The following is a 22,160-nucleotide window of genomic DNA, read 5'->3' on the forward strand; positions in this document are numbered from 1 at the left end:
TGTCGACCTGTTTGCCATGTTTCTGATTTATTTGTCTCGTATGAGTTTGGTAGGGAAATGTCACGTGATATGCAAGCGTCCCAATGTCAATCACTTAAATTTTTCATTTTACTCCTTCAAACGCCAAAAGATTTTCATTAATGACTTCATTCATATTTCGTTGCTCTTTCATAAAAAGGTAACTCATTTACACGTTCTCGTCGACTGCAATCTTCTTATGATTGACAGTCGTTATGGTAACCAGCTCTAAGGGGGTGTAAGATGGATCTTCAATACCATCTGCCGCAGTATATTGAAAGATTTCAAATCTTGCCTGATATTACAATTAACAGAACTCCTTTTTGAGTTCTTTCTATTAAGAATTCCTCATTACAGAAGGCAAGACGATGGAATCTTTTACTGAAATGCTTGATATAACGAGTCTGAAAAACAGTTGTTTCTATAAAGAAATCACCAAAAATTACGTGTAATTGTGATAGGAAATTTCGTTTGGCGCACATCTTCTCACGGAAAAAATCCCCGTTGAAATTCTGCAAGCAGAGTTTAATTTAATTTTTCAAATTATTTTTTCAACTAAGGATTTCGGGCTCCTGTTGTGACTGTCAATTAACGAATCTAAGTTTGTTTTTTTCGATAAAGAATTTGCCAGAATTTTGTGAGGTTGTGACTGAAGGTACGAAAATATTTGTTTAGAACATTATCTTTTTTTAGGTAAAGATTTCAGGCTCCTAAGTCTTTTTTTTTCTTTTTTTCTTTTTCGATAAATAATTAATTCAAAACTTCTGGAACAAACATAGGAAACCCAGAAAAAATTCTGGGCCCAAGATATGAAAAAATAAATTACCAAGAAATTTGTTAGATTGAATGCAGTGAAGGTAGAACGCTGTTTTTGCGGCGATTTTTGACGGTGATTTTTTGCGATTTTGTCCATAATAAATAATGGTAAAGAATTTACTTGTAAAGTTTTTTTTCAGGATACCAAGATTTTCCTAGACGAATGTCTCTTTTGAAGGATAAGACAAAAGATTTCATATTTCCGAAAATTGCCACAAAAATCCCCGCAAAAATCGCCAGTGTAAACGGGACTTTAGAAAGAATTTTGTGTGATTATATGAGGGAGTATGCAGTGCTTATTTGATCTTGACGCTGCGGGTCAGGAAGGCACGGATGCCAGACTTCTCTCCCTCGTAGCGATTTGTCTCGGTAACAACAGGGCGCACCTAAAGAAAGGGAAAGAAAAACACAAAAACAAATCAGTATTTGTAGCTCTTGTAACCATATGCGCTGCGTCACATTGAAGCGGTTTACGACTGAATTTTTAGCCAACGCATACATTTCACCGGCTAACTTGTTATTACGGTAAATCAAGGACGTAGGCAGAGGGGAGCCAAGAGGGCCAGGGCACCCCTCTCGGTGGCAACATTTTACGGCTTTTTAGAATTCATACGGTAATTTTCAAATTTTTTATTTTTATTTTTATTTTTTGTAAAATTAAAACATAAAACAAAATGCCGTTTTATTTTTGGTTCGGCGTTTTGGTGGCTCAAACAAAATGGCGGATTTTTGAATTTGCCCCCCCCCCCCCCCCCCCCAAACACCCCCCTTTCGGAAAATCCTGGCTACGCCCCTGCAAATATAATGAATTTGAACGGAGAAACTTAGAGCGACAAAAAGAACTATCCGCTACGAAGGAAATATCACTTTTGAAATCAGACCGGAGCTACATCTATCCGGTACTAAAATCGCTCCGAAAACAAACGTTCTGTGTGTTAACAGAAGGCCGGTATACTTCGTCAATAGCTTTAGGGCGTTGAGAGTAGGGGCTACCATTTATGTTGGGGTCTCGTTCAAGGGAATAGAATTTTAGATACAGGTAATAATAAGTTGAAAAGATGGATTGTTTTTTTGAAGAACAAAAAATCAAATTGGGCTCCCTGTGTTTTTGGCTAGTTTTTGTGCTCGGAAGAAAAGCACAAGACTATCAAGTAGCTTCCACTCTAAGCCAATCAAAAAGCGGAAGAAAGCGCATCCAATCACAATGCTTTGTTTCGGAAGTTACTTGAGTGTCAAGGAAGCGTTCTGTCTGCCTTTTATGCAAATATATCCCATAGACATATTTTATTATGGCCGATTATAATATAAAAGTCGGGATACAGATCGAATCAGAACTTAAAGGAAAAGAAAAGAAGAGAAGAGAAGAGAAAAGAAAAGAAAGGAAAGGAAAGGAAAGGAAAGGAAAGGAAAGGAAAGGAAAGACCCCAGAGGTGAGAGGCGAACGCACTACGCGCTACACTACCCTTGCTTATTCCTTATGAATAATCCACGTACCTGACTCTTGCGTTTGATGACAGCTTTGGTGTACTTTTTCCTGTGTTTTACACGAGGGTTCCGTTCTTGTTTCTTCTTCTTGGCTGTCAGACCTTTGTTCTTTGAGATCTATTTAGTAAAGAGAATGGATGGGAAACGAATATTAACGAAAGGAATTATGAAATTTTCGTAACGATTAACAAAGGTAAGGGATGGATGGATGGATAGATGGATGAATGGAGGGATGAATGGAGGGATGGAGGGAGGGAGGGATGGATGGAGGGAGGGATGGAGGGAGGGAGGAAGGAATGGATGGATGGATGGATGGATGGATGGAGGGAAGGAGGGAGGGAGGGAGGGATTGATGGACGGATGGAAGGGAATAAAAGAATATCGAAAGGGATGCAACTTCCTAATAGATGAATGGCCTCGAAATAAGAAAGACAAAACTAAGTACTAATTGGGACGAAATTTTAAATTCCAGACAGTTACACATCAATTTAGAATATGGGGATAGAACGAGTGACACCTGAAAAATGCATTTTTAATCCCACAACTCACTTGATAAGTAATAGCTCGTTTCATATCCTCGTTCTCCTCCATGTCATCTTCCTCAAAGCCAGGCTCGCGAGCCAACCTTATGAACACAAAAACACTTGTAAAAAGCTATTAGAGTGAAGACATTCAACCCGTGAAACAATGAGAAGCATGAGTAGCATACGCTGCTAACGCGTCGTCAATCTTAACACCCTAAAAGATATCAAATCGCTGATTTTTACAACAAAGGGATACAACAAGTATACCAGAATACTTTCACCCCGGTGTACCCCCCTCCCCCGGGCAAAGTTCAAGACGCACGAATCGTAGTATTAATACACACCTGGCAGCCATGTTTTTTATTTCTTTTGCTCGTTTCTTTTCCAGACGAACCTTTTCATAATATTCAAGTGGATCTGGATGTCCTTCATGATTCTTCTTCTTAGTTTTTTTCTTAGGAGGTTCGTTTTCTTCTTCCTGTCGTTCGAAATACAAAATATAAATGCATCATGCATTGATCTAGATTTTAAAATTGGAAACACAGAAACGGGGAATCAAGGGTGGTGTAGGGGTGGTGAGTGTAGTGAGTGCACTTGCCTCTCACCTCTGGGGTCTCGGGTTTGATTCCTGAACTCAGCATCACATGTGAGTAGAGTTTGTTAGGTCTCTCTCTTGATTCAATAGCTTTTCTAAGGTTTTACCCCTCCACAAAACCCAACACAATAAATCTCAATTATATCTGTGAGTTAGCCATGCCCTGACTTATATCAGCCCAGAGGTTCTTTCAGGGTTCAATCTGTGAGTTAGCCATGCCCTGACTTAGATCAGCCCAGAGGTTGTTTCAGGGTTCAATCTGTGAGTTAGCCATGCCCTGACTTAGATCAGCCCAGAGGTTGTTCCAGGGTTCAATCTGTGAGTTAGCCATGCCCTGACTTAGATCAGCCCAGAGGTTCTTTCAGGGTTCAATCTGTGAGTTAGCCATGCCCTGACTTAGATCAGCCCAGAGGTTGTTTCAGGGTTTGATCTGTGAGTTAGCCATGCCCTGACTTAGATCAGCCCAGAGGTTGTTTCAGGGTTCAATCTGTGAGTTAGCCATGCCCTGACTTAGATCAGCCCAGAGGTTCTTTCAGGGTTCAATCTGTGAGTTAGCCATGCCCTGACTTAGATCAGCCCAGAGGTTGTTTTAGGGTTTGATCTGTGAGTTAGCCATGCCCTGACTTAGATCAGCCCAGAGGTTGTTTCAGGGTTCAATTTGTGAGTTAGCCATGCCCTGACTTAGATTAGCCCAGAGGTTGTTTCAGGGTTTGATGTGTGAGGTAGCCATGCCCTGACTCAGATCAGTCCAGGGGTTGTTTCAGGGTTCAATCTGTGAGTTAGCCATGCCCTGACTTAGATCAGCCCAGAGGTTGTTTCAGGGTTCAATCTGTGAGTTAGCCATGCCCTGACTTAGGCAAGCCCAGAAGTTGTTTCAGGGTATCAATAGCATTGAAGGTTTGCATAAGAATGCTGTCGTACATGACAGGTACAGGTACAAGCAAATAAATGCTGTTTTTTTCACTAACCTGAATATCTTCATTATCACTCTCATCCAACAGAGCTGAGATTTTTGTTTCTGCTTTTGAAAATTTCTTTTGTTTCTTTTTTAACTTCTTCTTAACCTGAAGTAATGAATAACAAGAATCCAAACAAACAAACTAGTTAATGTTAAATATTTCTGGTATATATAGAAGAGAAATTGACAAAAATATATTACTGACTTCAGAATGTTTTCCCATTTTTTCCGTTAGACTTTCTTTAATAGTCTCTGCAAATGATGAAACAATGATTTTAGTGCTCTGTTCAGTAATATAGCATGCAGGGAATGAGGTAAGCGTGAGAGAAGTGTGAAGAGAAGGGGAAAGTGGGTGTGTTATATGAAATGGACTAAATCCACTTGCACGTAATGTTTTCCCATTTCAAACCACGTCATTCCCTAGAGTATCATTTCTTTGTTTAACAGTTGCACACGAGAAGACACATGAATATGAATACAACTCAAACAAAGGATATTATTCTCAAGGAAATGACACGTGGTCTGAAATGGGAAAAAATTACGCCTAAGTGAATTTGGTTCATTACCTGATTGTTTCAGTAATTCTTCTTTGTTTGCTAAGAGTATTTCAATGTCTGATTCCAGTTCTTTGTCTAGTGGCTCAAGTTCTTTAATCAGCTGAAAGAAGAAAAAAAAATTTTTTAAAGGCTAGCTCGGCAAAAAAAAATTCTTCCAGCAAACATGGCTGTGGCATGAGAAAATTCCATTAACCATTAACTTACTGTTCTATACTGAACTATCCTCTCAATGACCGGGTGTCCCTTGACTGGTGTCTGTCTGGCCTTCATTAACAGGTAGAAGCTAATGTTTATACAGTAACTATGGAAACACAATATGAGAATATTTAAAAAAGTTCAAACGTCATGTAATATTTGTCAGTTACACAAGGAGTGATTGACAGCTCAACATGACTAAAGCATTTAACACGAGAAGTGGATTTTTTTGCTAAGGTAGGAAAACCAAGGAGAGAACAAACAACAATTTATGCAAGTCACAATAGTGAGAGGCAAGTGATTTCTCTGCTGCACCAGCCCCGATCCATGTTTCTGAAATTTGTCCAAAGTGCAACACAAACTGATCAAGGAAAGTTCCTTTGCCTGTGGTATAGCTTTTCTCTTTAACAAGGCTCGCCTTTGTTTACTGTATCCCTCTGGTAATGTAAGAAAATTATTCAAAAGGATAGAGCTAATGCATATAAAAATAATATTTACTTACTTGAGGTAAAGTTGGTGTTTCAGCTCCAAATATTTTGCACCCTAAGGGTAAAGAAATGATGTTTTTTCTTTTTATTCTCTTAAGAATAACATTCTTTAAGACAGCCCAAGACCAAATTGGAATTTACTGTAGAAGTTTTTAGAAAATTTTGCAAATGTAGGAAAACCAGAGAACCCAGAGAAAAACCCTCTAAGCACAGAAGAGAACCAACAAACAACTCTACTTGCATAGGACAGTGAAACCAATGGGACTCGAACCCAGGTCGCATTGGTGAGAGGCGAGGTATTATAGGAACACAAGCCAACCATGCTTCCCTAGATCTATTTGCATCTATTAATCACAACAATCATCTGATAAAAGTCAGAGGGTTGGCACCATTAGGCAGATTGAGATTCCCGTTTTTCCTTCCCGCAAACGGCAAACGTGACCACATTTTCATCATTTCCCTACATTTCACTTTACCTTTTGCAAACCTTCTCGACAAAGACAAGTATACTTTTGTTTATGTACTACTTGGAGATTTTTGCGATTCCTTTTCACTAATTTAAAAGAATTTTTTGATGGTCAACTGACGTTTCACGTTTGCCGTAAACGAGAATCTTAAATTCTCCATTTACAAAACACATCTTACCTCAGGGGGCAAATTGCCCAGTTTTGCAATCTGGATTAAAGGTGATAGCACAGATGTGATCTCTTCCAGCTGGAAAAAAAGCAATAAAGAAACAGTTACAAAACTGTAGCAAGACTAACAGATGCATTTGTTGATTGTGCTTTTTGTCAGAGTATGGTACAGCAGACTGTTCCATGGCATGACTATGATGGTGCCCAGGGGCGTAGGTAGTGGGGGGCTAAGAGACCAGGGCACCCCCTTTGTGGCAACAACATGGCAGCATTGAATGAATGTAAATTATTTATAAGTTATGATGAAATAAAGAAAGTTGATGGAAAAAAATAAGAAAGAAAGAAAAAACATGGCAGCATTTTAGAATTTATATATGGTAATTTTATTTTGTAAAAATAAAAGGTTTAAATGAATGCCGCCTTTTTGGGATTGGCAATTTGGGGGCTCAAACAAAATGGCAGGTTTTTTTAAAATTTGCCCCCACCCCCTTCAGAAAATCTTGGCTATGCCACTGGTGCCCTGTCCATGCATTGGGATTCATTAGCAGTGATCTAGCGCTCCGACAGGCACGGCGCTGCATGCTATACTGCTTTATAGTCATGATGAATTCAGTCTTAATCATGTGCACCTTTGTTTTGAAATCTTCCAGCAGCTCAAACAGTTCAGGAGAATCTCTAAAAAGAATCTGCAATAGATACAAAAAATGCACAAAATTAACATACAGTAGTAACTATCTTAAGCTGTCAATCTAGAAAAATTGTCAAGTGGCCACCAAATAGAGGTTGGCCAAATTGTGTAGTTCCACAAAAATATATATACCCCCACCACGGCAAGAATTCATAAAAGGACCCCCTACCCCCAGGGACTTCCAATATTCTTCCATACAAACTCTGTAATTTTGTTCTTTCTCTGACCCCCCTACCCTCAAGAAGTTACAATTCTCTCCATGGGTGGGGTGCAGATATTTTCCAGAACTACACATTACAGAGGATACATTTGGACTTTGACAACTTGCCGCTTAATGGGTGACCGCTTTTATAGAAGGTAGCCACATAATGACTGGCCGTTAAATAGAAATTGGTTGCTAATTACAGTAATAGGTGGATGCTAAATAGAGACTAGTATATTTAATAAGAGTTTTAATAAGAGTTTTCTATTTTGCATTATAAAATAACTGTTATAAATCATGCATTCTGATTGGTTGGGAGCGCGTGCTTTATGAGAGCACACAGCACACACACGCATTTTGCATTTTATAAAAGAAATAAAAAACTTGCTTGCTGTGTTGTGTGGAGTTATAAAGCACTTGGGGATTGGCAGATCATTTTTTTCTACCTCTAATTTTTGTTCTTTGGAGAGCTTGCTGAGATCCATTGCCACGGTCTTCTTCTCCTGTAAAGCAATTCAAATCTTTAATGATACTGTATATTAAATCCTGAAATAACTAACCTCTGGGTTAATATACAATTATAACACATTACGTTGCTGTCTGTGAAAATTTTTTGCTGACCTCAATATCATCATCTTTCTCTTCATCCACTGGAATCTGTAACAATAACGAACAAAATATAATATAAATATATCACTAGTAGAGGCCAGATATAGGGTGGTCACTGCAAGGGTTTCTTTACAATCCTCAGTGGTTCTTTTACAAATCTGATGCAGGATGAGATAATGTGGATTGAGAGACGGCCCCGTCATTTTAGGTTTTATCCAAAATGAAAGAGTCTTATTCTAAGATAAACAGTCTAAGATGGGATATATAACGCCCAAGTTGAAGAGGGGTTCTATTTCTTATTCCCTTATAACTTGACATTATTGATGGCATGTGATGCCATAACCACCATTTTGGTTGGCATTGACAAAAGATTTGGTCTAGGTGTCATTAGTCGTGTAAACCAACATAACTTAAAGGATGGACCATTAAATATTTGAGGGGGGGGGGTTGGCAATTTATTTTGTGCAGGATTTTTTTTTGGACATAATTTGGAATTTTTTTCTGGCTCTTTTCTTATGCACAATTTTTTTTTCACTCTCTGTGCTAAATATTTTTTTTTTGGTTTTTGCCCACCCCCCTCTCAAAAATCTAATGGTCCGTCCCTAAAATAACAGTTGGTAAGATGCCAGTTATGGTCACCACCAAATTAGTCTTAACTTGGTCATACTTTGTTTCTGGCTTAATGGTACTGGTCAAAATGACCGGCAAGGCAAACATTTGACCGGACAAGTTATAATACTGGGTGGATATTGTTTGATGTCCAACTGTTATTTTAAGCCCTGATAAATCAATATGGCGGTCGTGTCTTGTGTCCTTTTATTCTCATGCCATTTCTTACCTGAAAGTTAGCAACATCAAAGTCGTCCTCATCTAATGCCGCAGCCATCCTCTGTTGCAAGACAAGTGCTGCTTCTTCCTCTTGTTTTTCAAGCTCCCATGTCTCTTCTTCAGAACCTGTAGACAAAAATACAAAATGTCAGCAAGATGCTTTAACATACTAAAGAAAGAACTTAGTAGTGCCAACCTAAACCCAAGGGGGAGAGAGATGGAGAAGTGCCAATAAACTCCCAAGGGGGAGAGAGATGGAGAAGTGCCAATAAACTCCCCAGAGGGAGAGAGATGGAGAAGTACCAATAAACTCCCAAGGGGGAGAGAGATGGAGAAGTGCCAATAAACTCCCCAGGGGGAGAGAGATGGAGAAGTACCAATAAATTTCCCAGGGGGAGAGAGATGGAGAAGTACCAATAAACTCCCCAGGGGGAGAGAGATAGGTGGCATGCATGGCATAGTGGTTTACTGCTACAATCTTGGACAAAAAGAGTTCAGAATTTTTCATCCAATCATGAAATAGTAGAATTTCCCTTATTAAAAAAAAACTATTGTCCGAACCCCCTCTCTCCCAGGACAATGTTGGTCCCAGTAGGTAAAGCAGCCCTGTATCCCTCGAAACAACATCGTTTTTTTTTGGGGGGGGGGGGTCGTTTTTTTCATGTTTTTCATGGAAATACCATTAAAACTAAAAATTTCTCAACATTTTTGACCAAGATTGGAGCTTCTCACTGCTGTAGTCCAGGTATAATATTATCTTATTGTTCTGCTATCTAATCACAATCAGTCCAAGCTGTATGATGGGTGCTGGCATGTGATGGTGCAAAGCCTCTTTATATGTAATAAACATACCAACATCTGCGTCAGCGGTATCGGCATCATAGAATGTTGACTTTTTCTTCCCCCATGATTTGTCACTGGGTAATTCTGCAAGGTATGAAATACATTATTCTCATAAAAAAGCAGTTTTAAATCCTGTGTTCTAATTGGTTGGGAGCTTGTGCTTTAATAGAACACACAGCACTGCAATCATGCTATTCGATTTGTGAGTTAGCCATGCCCTGGCTTAGATCAGCCCAGAGGTTGTTTCAGGGTTTGATCTGTGAGTTAGCCATGCCCTGACTTAGATCAGCCCAGAGGTTGTTTCAGGGTTTGATCTGTGAGTTAGCCATGCCCTGACTTAGATCAGCCCAGAGGTTCTTTCAGGGTTCTATCTGTGAGTTAGCCATGTCCTGACTTAGATCAGCCCAGAGGTTGTTTCAGGGTTCTATCTGTGAGTTAGCCATGCCCTGACTTAGATCAGCCCAGAGGTTGTTACAGGGTTTGATCTGTGAGTTAGCCATGCCCTGACTTAGATCAGCCCAGAGGTTGTTACAGGGTTTGATCTGTGAGTTAGCCATGCCCTGACTTAGATCAGCCCAGAGGTTGTTTCAGGGTTTGATCTATCAGCCCAGATAAAAAGATGTTCGTTTGTTTTTCTAGATCAAAAGAGGACAAATCTTACTTGATTCTTCATCACTCTCTTCTTCTTCACTGCCCTGTTAAAATAGCAATAAATTTTAACACTTATACTTTTAACATATATACTACTTGCTTCATAATAGATGTTTTTCAAGATGTGCAAGCTGTGTCAAAAGTATTACACATGCTCATATTTATTAATAGGTAGTTTTAGCAAGTGGTATTTATAAGCACTCATACATCTCAGAAATCATGTATTTCGTACGATAGTTCCTTACCTCATCAGTATCATCATCAGCCTCATCCTCGGACTCCTCTAAGTCAAGTCCCATGATATTCTACAGGATAATAGAAACCATCAATAATAATCTATTAAAAAGATTCATCAATGTGAATGCATTACATTTATTGAATTCCTTTGAGCAAAACAAGTTCATTATAGCTGCCTAGTCAACTACCTAGCTGTAGATTTATAAGTATTCAAGTTTAAAATTTTGTAGTAGCCCTAGAGGTGAAATATATGTATGTTATTTACCAGCCAGGAGGTCCGGATAGGGAAAAACTGTGCCCAAGGTCTTGAATATACGGACCGAGGCCGTTAGGCCGCAAATGTATTGATCAGGGCACGTTTGTACGAAGGGTGGATAGCACTATCCGATGAATAAATCCTTATCCAGTGGATAAGTTGATGCTGTTATCCAATGAATTTAACCACTGGATAAGATTTATCTGTCATATAGTGCAATCCACCCTTCGTACGCTATTGCAAGGCCCAAGTATTTACCTCGTTATCATCATCTGATACTTCCTCATCTGATTTCTGTTCTTCTTCAAGCATGATCTGCAATCAACCAAGGTACAATAAGTTACGAAATCCTGATACTGTATAAGTTTCTGTTTCCATTTTGGGCTTCCTGTGGCTGACCTGATTGGGGCTTCAAGGGCTTAGTTCATACCACATGTCAATCCCTAGGGTATCATTTCTTTGTTTAAAGGCGCCATTACACAGAGCAATTTTCTCTGCAACTTGTCTCGCAACAGCGATGCAAAACAAGTTGCAAGAGTGTCTACGCAGTGCAACGGAGACACCATCATTGCCAAAAGTAAAAACGCATTCTACTTTTTGCAATGATTGTTGCAACTTGTCTTGCAACATTTTTTTGAATTGCGCTGCAGCTTATACACTGCAATGCTCCATGCAACTTGCTTCGCATCTCTGTTGTGAGAAAGTGGCAGAGAATATTGTTTCCTGTAATCGCACCCTAAAGTTTGCACATGAGAAGACACATGAATATGGATACAACTGTGAGAATGACATGTGGTTTAAAATGAGAAAAGATAACGACCAGGCTAAAGAGGTTTTAAATGTGGATGGAAATAAGAAATGTAAGATTTATAATTTTGTAGATTCTCTTTTTCAAGAAACTGTCTTTCTACTGTTCTTTCCAGTGCAAAAAGAAATGATACACGAGAGAATAAGACATATTCTGAAATGGGAAAACATTATGCCAAAGGAAAAGAGGTACAGGTATATCAGGGGCCGGAAAATCCCTAAAATGTGTTTTTTATACCCCTCATAAATCGTATAAGGTTGGTTGAAAAAAATTTGTGCCAAACCATTAAGTAAATTGTAACAAAATATCCATTAAAGCAAATTAATAGTTAATTAATATTAGTATTGAACTTACTTTTTCTCTGTTTTTATGAAATTTATCAACTTCATCATGGAAGAAATCATCAGATTCCTTGAAAGTTAAATTAATCAGGATTATAAACAAACTAGTGGAATATTGCAAATCCTGCATTCTGATTGGCTACGCTACTATACATGTAGGTCTGTTATCGATAACCGATAATGGCAAAGATGATTGTGTAAGCCTTAAAAATCCATTTTAAGGACATGCTCACATCATTATCTGGTGTCACCATTCTCTTTCCAGTTGTGGATCTCAAGTCTTCCTCAACTAATATTGCTGTAGTAGACCTCCCCATTAGTAATAGCCTATTTACCACTCTCTTCACTGCTACGTGCTGATCGAGACAACAGTCAAATAGGGCAATACACTGCCGTCAATCAAAGAATGTTATTAAGGTACCCACCAATTGATTTCTTTGACGGAAGTGTATTGCCCAATTGCCCTGTCGCGACTGTTATCTCGATCAGCACGTCTCTTATTCATTATGCTACACTGTTTGCAGGGGTATTCTCCCTCCCCCTCACCCATTCCCCCCACAAGGGATTATTTGTCATCATCTTTCAGATCTCTGCGTAATATTAAATTAAAGATCGATTTTGACGATAAAAGAGTCATTGTGTCGTATTAATTTTTGAATATGATAATATTAAAAGGAAAAAGATATGAGAGCTTACAAAGAAACGACTGCTTCTGCCATCAAGAAAGTCATCAAGAAACTAGCTTTGATACTAAAAAGAAGGCTTTGCGATTGCGAATTAAAGAACCAGAAAGCAGAGAAAAAAGCGTAAAAAACTCACTTGGTTTAGTCCTTCATCACTGCTGTATTCCTCTTCGTCCTCAGTTGGTTTTCTGATCCTTTTTCCTCTGCAAAGAAGCAACAACGATGTGAGCAAACACTTCAAATTTACCACGTGAGTCAGACAAAACACCAGAAATCTTTCCTGATTTCTCCTAAATGAAATATTTACCTCTTTGCTCGACCCATATTGATCTAAAGAAGGTATTTCCTTTGAATTATTAGAATAAGATGCGACAAAGTCCGCAAAAAAGGGGGAAAAATGATCCAAAAATTTAGTACATGTAACTTTGCTCGGTCGTAAAAGAAACCAAGGAGTAACACAGGCTACCCAATAGCATTTTTATAGTTGTGACGTATTTCCGGGTCCAACTGCTCGCAAAAACCGCTAAAATAAAGCGAGAAAAGTTCTTAAAGATTCAACCTCCAACTGAAACATTTAGAACTTTGGACAAATAATTCTGTCATGAAGAAAAAGTAGGAATTTCTTTGATTGACCTGCTCTTCGTTTTGAAACCGGAAGTCGTTTCTACAGCACGAGTAACAGACAGGCTACCCAATACTAGTCTCGAACTATTTTCTCCTCGTTTCTCCTTATTTTTTAAACATTCATGAAAATATAGTTCGTTGTCGATGATTCCAAACATTTTGAAGGTCCTAAGGCTTAAATAACTTTTTACAATAATAGTTTTACTATTTTTTAGCAATATTTACATTTTGATTGACGGGATTCCTGAATCATTGACGGTAGAGTAGTACTGGGACCTTACCATTTAAAAAATGGCGGCCATGTAGTCAACTTGTAGCTGAAGTTTATTCCAGCTTTTTAACCCAAAAAAACATCAAAAAACTGTCCTAATTTCTCCTTTATTGCCTAAACCATATGTGCTGGTGGCTATGGGTAAGTTTTTTTACGTCGCTAAATCTTTGAAATAAGGTTTAATTGGTCCTTTTTTTCGTTAACCAAAACTTAACATTGTCATGAAATATTTTTTACCTCGTTTTTCTTGTAGATAAGTTTGCTTGTCAGCTTTTCTTTTGCTGAAAGAAGCGCTGGAGATGAGTTACACTGTTCCAGGGAACATGCCAGGATAGTGAGAAATACTCTTCGACAAGTAAGTTTTGTGTATAAGAAGATAACTATTTGGCTTGTGCGTAATGTTTTCCCATTTCAGACCACATGTCGTTCCCTTGAGCATCATTTCTTTGTTTAATGGTTGTGCATGAGAAGTCACATGAATATGGTTACAACTCAAACTAAGAATCTTATTTGAAATTCTCTAGGGAATGACAGTCTGAAATTGTCTGAAATGGGCAAACACACTTTTTTGACAAGTTTTTTTGCACAGTAGCTCGTTAAGGAGGCTGGGAAGTGTTTCTACTTTCACACTCACACAATAACGACCTGAAAATTTTTGATATGGTCATAATATGATGGCAGGTAAGAGGAAGAAAGCCAAAGACCATAAACCAAAAATCACAAAAAACATGAAAAAAGGATGTAAGACGTTGCTATGACAACTTCAGAACCCTCATTGTGTCATCAGTGTTTTTCATTTTAAAAACATCTTGACTCAGTGAAATAGAAAATCGGTGCATTCGCTGCTTCAGTTATAGAGCATGGGAGATGAGCAGAATACAAGAGAAGTATTAGGAGAAGTATGACGAATACACTGTAATATTAAATACAAATTATAAAATGACTGTCATAAATCTCGCGTTCTGATTAGTTGTGAGAGTGTGCTTTATGAGAGCACAGCACACGCGTGCACTTTCCGTTGCATCATTTCTATCTACAGTAAGATAAAGGTAATTGTAATTTGTATTTTATAAAAGAAATAGAAAACTTGCTTGCTGTGTGCTGTGTGTAGTTATAAAGCACTTGGGGATTGGCAGAACACTCTAAGTGTAGAGAAGTACTCCACTACGTGTTGTGCTTCTCCTAACACTTCTCTCGTGTTCTGCCAATCCCCACGTGCTTTATAACTGCACACAGCACACGTGCGCGTTTTCTATTCTTCATTAGAGTAGCTGTTATCTTGGACACAGTGATGAAAAAAAAAATTGTGTCTGCATGCTGTGTGCATGAAAAGATGACATAATATGCTGCTATGGCAACATCATAACCCTTATTCTTATATTAAAAAATCATGACTCAGTGAAATAGAAAATGCTTGGGCATACTGTATACAGTCATGAAACATGTGAAGATTGGCAAAATATGAGAGAAATGTAAGGAGAAGTACGGAGCGTATTATAAAATAAAAATTGGATTAACTGTCATTTTGGACAAAAATGATGAAACAGAATGTGCTCTGTGCTCTCATAATTGCACATGCTTTCAACCAATCAGAACGCTAGATTCATATAACAGTTATTTTATAAAACCATTTCAAGTATTTCAATTTATTTTTATATTTTCTCAGCATTTTTTTCCAGCCTTTGAGAAACAGGGTATAGAGGTTCCAGAAAAATGCTCATTACACGAGAGCCACGACTTGTACATCAACCAAGAAATAAATAAGATAGAGGAACATGTATCTAGTTGGAAGTGTGACTTGTGTGGTAAAACATTCTATGGAGAGTACTTTCTTGATGTTCATTTCCATAACAGACACCAAGATAAACTAGTCGAGGCAAGAATGACAATATTGATAGGACTATACTATGGAAATCACTAGAGTGGTAAAACATCCGTTGGAATGCACGTCTCACGGCGGTAGATTTATGTACCACGTGATGAGATTTTTGTGTACCACGGGATCATGTTTGAGAGCATGTCATTGTAGTAGCGTTCGATAGAAAAATGTGCTTCAAAGCGGATGATCAAGCAGAAACGTTAAAGATAAGTTCACCAATGCAAACTTGAACTATTGCCACGATTATCTGGACTACATGCACCAAGTTTGATCCGTTCAAACTGAATATTTTCGACGAAACCGATATTTCTTTTTATGACTGCAACAAGCGCTACGGCTACTCACTCCAGACAGTTTTATCCTCACGTGGTACACAAAAATACATAGTGGTACATAGATCTACCCCCGCAAGACGTGCATTCCAACGGATGTTTTACCACTCTAGTGATTTCCATAGTAACAGGCCTTAAAATAAAGGGCAGCCAGTCGTCGGTCATGATGACTGGCCGAATAGTCTGCTTCACAGTTCCCTGTGCCATCTTGAAAGGTAGCTGTGCCTTCACATCGAATCGAGACGAATGGCGAGCTTGCAATGATAGACACGTGAATAATTGTCCAAGGTGGTAAAAAAAGGTCTCTGTCATTGCAAGCTCACCGTTCGTCTCGCTTCGATGCAAAGGCATGGCTACCTTTCAAGATGGCACAGGGAACTGTGAAGAGGACTATTAGTTTTACCTCCATCATACCTCATTTCTAGCTTAACGTTACTGGTCAAAATGACTGCCAAGGCAAAGATTTGACATGCTTACGTGCTTTTATATTTATTTCTATTTCTTCAGGATTCTCCTGTGTGTTTGGCTGACTATTGTGACATTTTTAGATGTGACTTTTTATTGGATCATAAGAAAGACATGTTTTGGGAAAAATCACTCTGTAATGAAAACAAACTTGCCATCCTTAAAAGAAGATGTGAAGTAAGTGACATTTTATCATAGTTTTTCTATGTTGTTTGTTTACTTATCAATTACAGTGCGACAATTTTAAAACCTGGGCCACTTAGGCAGGGAGAACTAATCAAATTATATAATAAAAACAATACATTACAACTTTGGGTAGCAGAGCCAATCAGAAACCAGCAGAAAACAATAGCTGCTTAAGACCTATTCCCGCAAGAAAATGGAAATGGTTATCTAAGTTGTTTACATGTAATATCAGGGTCAGATTAACATTCTTGGCAGTCTAGGTTTCCGATTGGCTTGACTACCCAAAATTGTAAAATATCATTTTCATTCTCTATTTTAATTGGTTCTTAGTCTAAGTGCATGGGCCCAGTTACAGTAGTTGCACTGTAACACTCATTCACTGGGGGTGATTGATGCAGTGCGTTTTGTGGTGCCATTAGATTATGATGTTTGTGCATTTGTGAGACTACAAGACATGCTGCTTTAACGAGGTTCCAGTACAAAATATAAAGACACACTGTACCAAGTGTCAAAGAACGCAAAATGATTATTCAGTTTTTAGATATTTAATATAACTCTTTGGCTTCGTTGTTTGTTGTCCCATTTCAGACCTTGTCATACCACTCTTTCTTTGGAGTTGATTCTTTGATATGTGAATATTTTAACATGTTCGTCATAAAAGAACAATTCTCAAGGGAATGTCATGTGATCTGCAATGGGCAATTTGCATACAAAGCTAAAGAGGTCCATTCATTTTTAAAAACTTAGCAAAAACCTCCTTTCACCTCTCTCTCCGGTGAAATCACTTCCAGTCTTGTTATTTACCAGTGAACAGAGTGATGTTTCCCGGTCAGAAATTTGATGACCTGAATGGCACGTTTCCTCTTGGCCAATGAGAATATTAGGGCGCTTTCCATTACTGTGCGGGCACTCGAACCAATGAACACTTGAAGATTTTTCAAATCATCCAATCAGAAGCCAGATTCTTACCGAGGTTCGAACATTTTTTTGTGTGGTTCCAGAGTCTCTTGTGTTGTTGTTGTCGTTAAAGTTTTATTTTATAGCGGCTTCTTTGTCAATGAACAATACTTTTGTTTTGTTTCTGTAAATTATTGAAAGTTTACACTGTGCCACAGTTTTGCATACTACCACGTTTAATACGTGATCTAGCAGTTCATAAGTTCACACAGAAAGACTTTACCAGTTCTAAAGAACAGACACATACCATTTGAGAACTGGCTGCTCAGAATGGTACAGTAGGTTAGACCTGATGGAAAAGTTCCCTTAGAAAACAAATTTGACACTTATCATATAACAATTCTTTCCTTTTTTCATATTGTAGGTTCTGATGCATAGTTGTCTTCCTGAAGGAAACTTGCTCAATCAAACAGAGTACAACATTTATGGTACATAATTTATCACTGTTACTAGTTATTCTTCAAAGAATTAATGATTTCATTATTTTCTCAAATTGTTTTTTCCCATATTTTAAGTATTGCATTTAAACCTATTCTGTTCTATTTCATATTCTTTCATCCTATGTATCCCTTTATCTCATCTCATCCCATTTTCTTCTCATCTCATTTTGATTCCATCCAGTCAATCTCACCCTATCTTATCATATTCATTTTCTAGCTATTCCTTTGATCCAATCTTATGCTATTCTATCTAATCCTATTTATCTTTTGTAGACCTCTTTACCTTGGGTGTAATCTTTTCCCATTTCTGACCACATGTCATTCCCCAGAGTATCATTTCTTTGTTTAACAGCTGTACATGAGAAGACACATAAATATGGATACAAAGATTCCCCATTTCAGACCACGTGTCATTATCTTGAGAATACGATTCTTTGTTTGAGTTGTATCCATATTCATGTGTCTTTTTATGCCACTCCTTTAAACAAAGAAATTATACTCTAGGGAATGCCACATGGTCTGCAAATGGACAAAACATTATCCCCAAGCTAAAGAGGTCTGTACTCTAGAGAAAGTCGACCTTTTTAAAGTTACTATTCCTTTGACAATGACAGTGACGTACCCATTATGAGGCAAGCGAGGCAGTTGCCTCTGTAAAATGTAACAATTGTTCCTCAAAACACTCATGGAAATTGCATTTCCCAAAGGTCTGAATTTCATATTTTTTGGGGGAGCATGCCCCCAACACCCCTAGTTGCTCTAGCTATTGGCAGTCGATTGCCTCACTAAACATTTCAGTCTGACTATGGCACAGAATGATATTATTTATCTCTCTCTTACTGTAGACTCCACTACATCAAGTATCTGCTCACTATTAACTTGTAAAAACTACTGGAAACCACCATATTACGAGGTCAGTAATATATAAATTAAAGGGAAGCACGGGTGGCGTAGCACTTGCCTCTCACCAAGGTAACCCAGGTTTGAGTCTCCCAGGGCTCGTTGTTGTATGTGAGGAGAATTATATCAAATTGTCAGAGATGATCATCGCAGTATATGAAGCAACCTATGCAGCTGCAAATTGAAAGACTCAGAAAAAATTCTGAGCTTGAACAGGATTTGAACCCGTGCCCTGGCGATTCCTGTGCCATGCTCTAACCCCCGGGGGGTACTCCCATATATAGACTATACAGGGATGATCTGCTGAACAGGGTATGATTTTTCGAGCTTCTTGTCATAAACAGGGTATGCAATTTCACTTAAGTTCCAAGTTTTTCCTGAGTTTCCTGTCATATTCAGGGGTTCTACTTTCGTATTGACCGAAACTGGTTATTATGGTTGTAAAAAAAAGATGCGCAAGATGACATGACAATTGAAACAGAAACTCAGTGCAATTAGTTATATCTTTTGTCATAAACAGTCTACAAATTTGGGTTTTTTTGTCATAAACAGGGTACCCCTTTCAGAATCCCAGCAGAACACCCCTACCCAAATAGGAGTACCCCCCCCCCCCCCTCCTGGGCTCTAACCACTGAGCTACCAAGTCTCATAATATGAGACTTCAAGGACACATTAGAGAATTATTTTGGAGAGGAGAATTATTTGTTCGTTCTCTCCTGTGCTTCATGGTTTTATTACTGGCTTCTCCGGTTTTTTTCCCCTCCACAAAAAGCAATAACAATTCTAATTTGAACAGTACCAATAGCCTTATCAAGTGGGTTGCAAAACCTGCTGGGCTTTTCGTCCACCATGCATGGAGTGATAAATCCAATTAGATTCTTTTAAGATATAATTTATATCAAATGAATATTTGTTTGTAATGTGTACATGTAGTTCCAGAAATTATCCATACCCACCCCACAGAGGGAATTTGGAATTTCCGAAGAGTAGGGGGGTCAGAGAAAGAACAAAAATTACAGAGTTTGTATGGAAGAAAATTGGAATTTCTGGGGGTAGGGGGGTGTCTTGGAAAAATTCCTTCATGGGGGGGATGGATAATTTTTGGAACTACACAATTGGCAGAAAAAATACTGTTTCATTTTTCTCATGAAAGTTCAAATTCAAAGCATGTGCAGAAAAAAATTAATGATAATGAGGTTATTTTATACTGCTTGGTCCCTAATATCAGGGCTTTCAGAATGCTTTGGAGTAGCTGGCTGTGATTTGATACAAGGAACAGAAGGTATAAACAAAAAAACATAGGTGGAAGTTAACTTGGAAACAAAAGCTGGAGTTTCAGCGGCTGCCAATTTATTCTGAAAGCACTGAAATGACCCTAACACAGGCCCTAGCTTGGGCACAGACCAGATTATATGAAAATTTTGAGTCATTACTAATGCTTGGTAGGAAAGATTTTTTAAAAGACAGTAACCTTTATTTTATTTTCATTTCATTATTATTTTTTTGTTGAATCATGATAGATGCCTGCATGGAGGATCATTTTGTATGCTATTGTGACACCATTCTTCATTATGGGTCTATTCGCCTATTATTATTGTGCCTGGGAATACTACTAGTAAGTAACAATGATCCCAGTAAATTGATTGATTGCGATATCACTGTCAAAAATGTTGCAAATGGCCATGAGAGAGATGCAAATGAATGAACATCTTGATTCCCATGGGTGAAATATACTGGTGAGCAAACAAGCTTTCTACAACCTGTTTCGATAGTTCGTAATAAAACTATATTTCGTAACACACTGGTTACACATCGTTTCATTCAGTTCTTTACAAGCAGCTAAAAAGAATCAACAATTTAAAATAAAATAAAAAATTTTGCTCACCAGTACAGACACGTGATCATTAACCGTAAAGGGCCTATTGCCTTGCTTTTGTGACCATCGGTAATTTTGATCAACACATTTCAGAATCAATCTATTGATGTAATTTTGGTGTACAAATACTCCAACTGTAGTCACGTTGGAATATTGAAATACAGTATTATCAGCAACAGCATAAAAGAGCCCCTTACAGGGAGCATTGGTTGTAAAATATGTATATTATAATGTATGTACAGTATATAGAGGGGCGAAGCCTGATTTTCCCAAAAGGGGTTGCACAAATGTAATAGCCAGCCATTTTGTTTGTCAAAACTCTGTACCAAAAAAAATCAATAGTGGAATGAAAGTGCGATAAATCAGAAAGATTTAAAAACAGATACAGCCAGATAGTTTTCTAGTTATGATTCATCAATCAATTTCTATGGGTGGGGGGGGGGGGGGGTGAGGGGGTCAAGTGCGTCCTAGGATCCCCAACCTCTCCTATATATATGCGATTCCTTCCTCTTACCCTCACCTTATTAATTAATTAGCCATCAGGGCCCGGTACTACCAAAGGTGGATAGCACCAGCACAAAAATCTTATCCATTGGATAAGTTAATTCGGTATCAGCATCGACTTATCCACTGCATAGGTGTTCATCAATTGGATAGTGCTATCCACCCTTCGTACAACCAGGCACAGATCTTTCAACAAAGCCTACCCTTATATTATGTATTTCTTGCTTGTTTCCTAGTGGTGACCTCTTCCACGATACCAGTTCAGAGATGGAACAACACAGTCCACGATATGTAAGATCATGGCAGCAAGGAGGTGACTTAAGAAATCGCTATCCAACAAGACCTATTCACATGTATTAATAACCCATTCTTACGATCACTCACATGACCAACAAACCAATGGTACTATTTCAGACACATAATCATGCCTAATTCACTCCCGGGGGAGGGGGGGTACTCCCCTATATGGACTATATGGGGATGATCTGCTGAACAGGGTATGGTTTTTCGAGCTTCTTGTCATAAACAGGGTATGCAATTTCACTTAAGTTCCAAGTTTTTCCTGAGTTTCCTGTCACTTTCAGGGATTCTACTTTCGTATTGACCGAAATTGGTTATTATGGTCGTAAAAAACGATACGCAAGATGACATGATAACTGAAACAGGAACTCAGTGCAATAAATAATCTTTTGTCATAAACAGGGTATACAAATTTGAGTTTTTTATTATAAACAGGGTATCCCTTTCAGAATCCCAGTGGAACACCCTACCCAAATTCTGGCAGAGTACCCCCCCCCCCCCCCCCGGGAATTCACTCAGATAAATTCTGCAACATTTCCTGGGTGCCTGTATCATCTGGTATCATGTTAACTTACTTGGCTCCTTCTCTGGGAAACAGTTTACATAATTCATTGTCAAACTCATTAATAATTCATGAGAAACAGAAATCACGACCGTGAAGAGTGTTGTAAATCTGATACAAAATTGTGTTCATTTGCATAAACTTTAAGTTGGATTTTCTTGGCCAGATTCACTTTAATTTTGAAAGCTTTAGTGAAACACAAAGGAACTAACCTAGACGTTTGACAAGCAATCTACAGCATTTGTGTCCAAGTTGTATCTGATATACAAACTCTTGGCTACGCCTCAAGTTTATATATCCGATGCAACACAGCCACTCATACTGTATATGTTACATAGAAACAACAAGACCCCAAGTTACACAATAGAACAAAGCTAACAAAGAATACGATAGAAACGAGTTATTCAGATTTATCGTCATTGACAGCATTGTAATAGATCAAGAAAC

At 38.3% G+C, this 22,160-nt stretch overlaps 2 protein-coding genes across 2 annotated transcripts; one reads left to right on the forward strand and one right to left on the reverse strand.

Moving 5' to 3' along the window:
• Positions 1–119: 119 nt before the first annotated feature.
• LOC116304514 (something about silencing protein 10) lies at positions 120–12,857 on the reverse strand. The gene is made up of 21 exons (XM_031714257.2): positions 12,725–12,857; positions 12,554–12,620; positions 11,748–11,804; positions 10,844–10,900; positions 10,338–10,397; positions 10,103–10,136; positions 9,451–9,525; positions 8,609–8,724; positions 7,783–7,818; positions 7,608–7,664; positions 6,901–6,957; positions 6,282–6,350; positions 5,651–5,691; positions 5,158–5,254; positions 4,963–5,053; positions 4,602–4,648; positions 4,407–4,502; positions 3,188–3,321; positions 2,869–2,944; positions 2,329–2,436; positions 120–1,220 (listed from the first exon to the last, which is right to left on the reverse strand). Exons 1-21 carry the CDS (start codon positions 12,739–12,741, stop codon positions 1,131–1,133), a joined length of 1,482 nt encoding a protein of 493 aa, XP_031570117.1. The 5' UTR covers positions 12,742–12,857; the 3' UTR covers positions 120–1,130.
• Positions 12,858–13,319: 462 nt separating this feature from the next.
• On the forward strand, positions 13,320–21,650 carry LOC116304506 (uncharacterized). The gene is made up of 8 exons (XM_031714247.2): positions 13,320–13,453; positions 13,566–13,667; positions 14,979–15,188; positions 16,031–16,165; positions 17,496–17,559; positions 18,417–18,484; positions 19,992–20,086; positions 21,088–21,650. Exons 1-8 carry the CDS (start codon positions 13,436–13,438, stop codon positions 21,209–21,211), a joined length of 816 nt encoding a protein of 271 aa, XP_031570107.1. The 5' UTR covers positions 13,320–13,435; the 3' UTR covers positions 21,212–21,650.
• The last annotated feature ends 510 nt before the right edge of the window (positions 21,651–22,160 follow it).

The sequence above is a fragment of the Actinia tenebrosa genome, unplaced genomic scaffold (genome assembly GCF_029948245.1).
Source record: "Actinia tenebrosa isolate PJP-AT-01 unplaced genomic scaffold, QUT_ActTen_1.0 PGA_scaffold2__45_contigs__length_23673736, whole genome shotgun sequence".
Lineage (NCBI taxonomy): Eukaryota > Metazoa > Cnidaria > Anthozoa > Actiniaria > Actiniidae > Actinia > Actinia tenebrosa.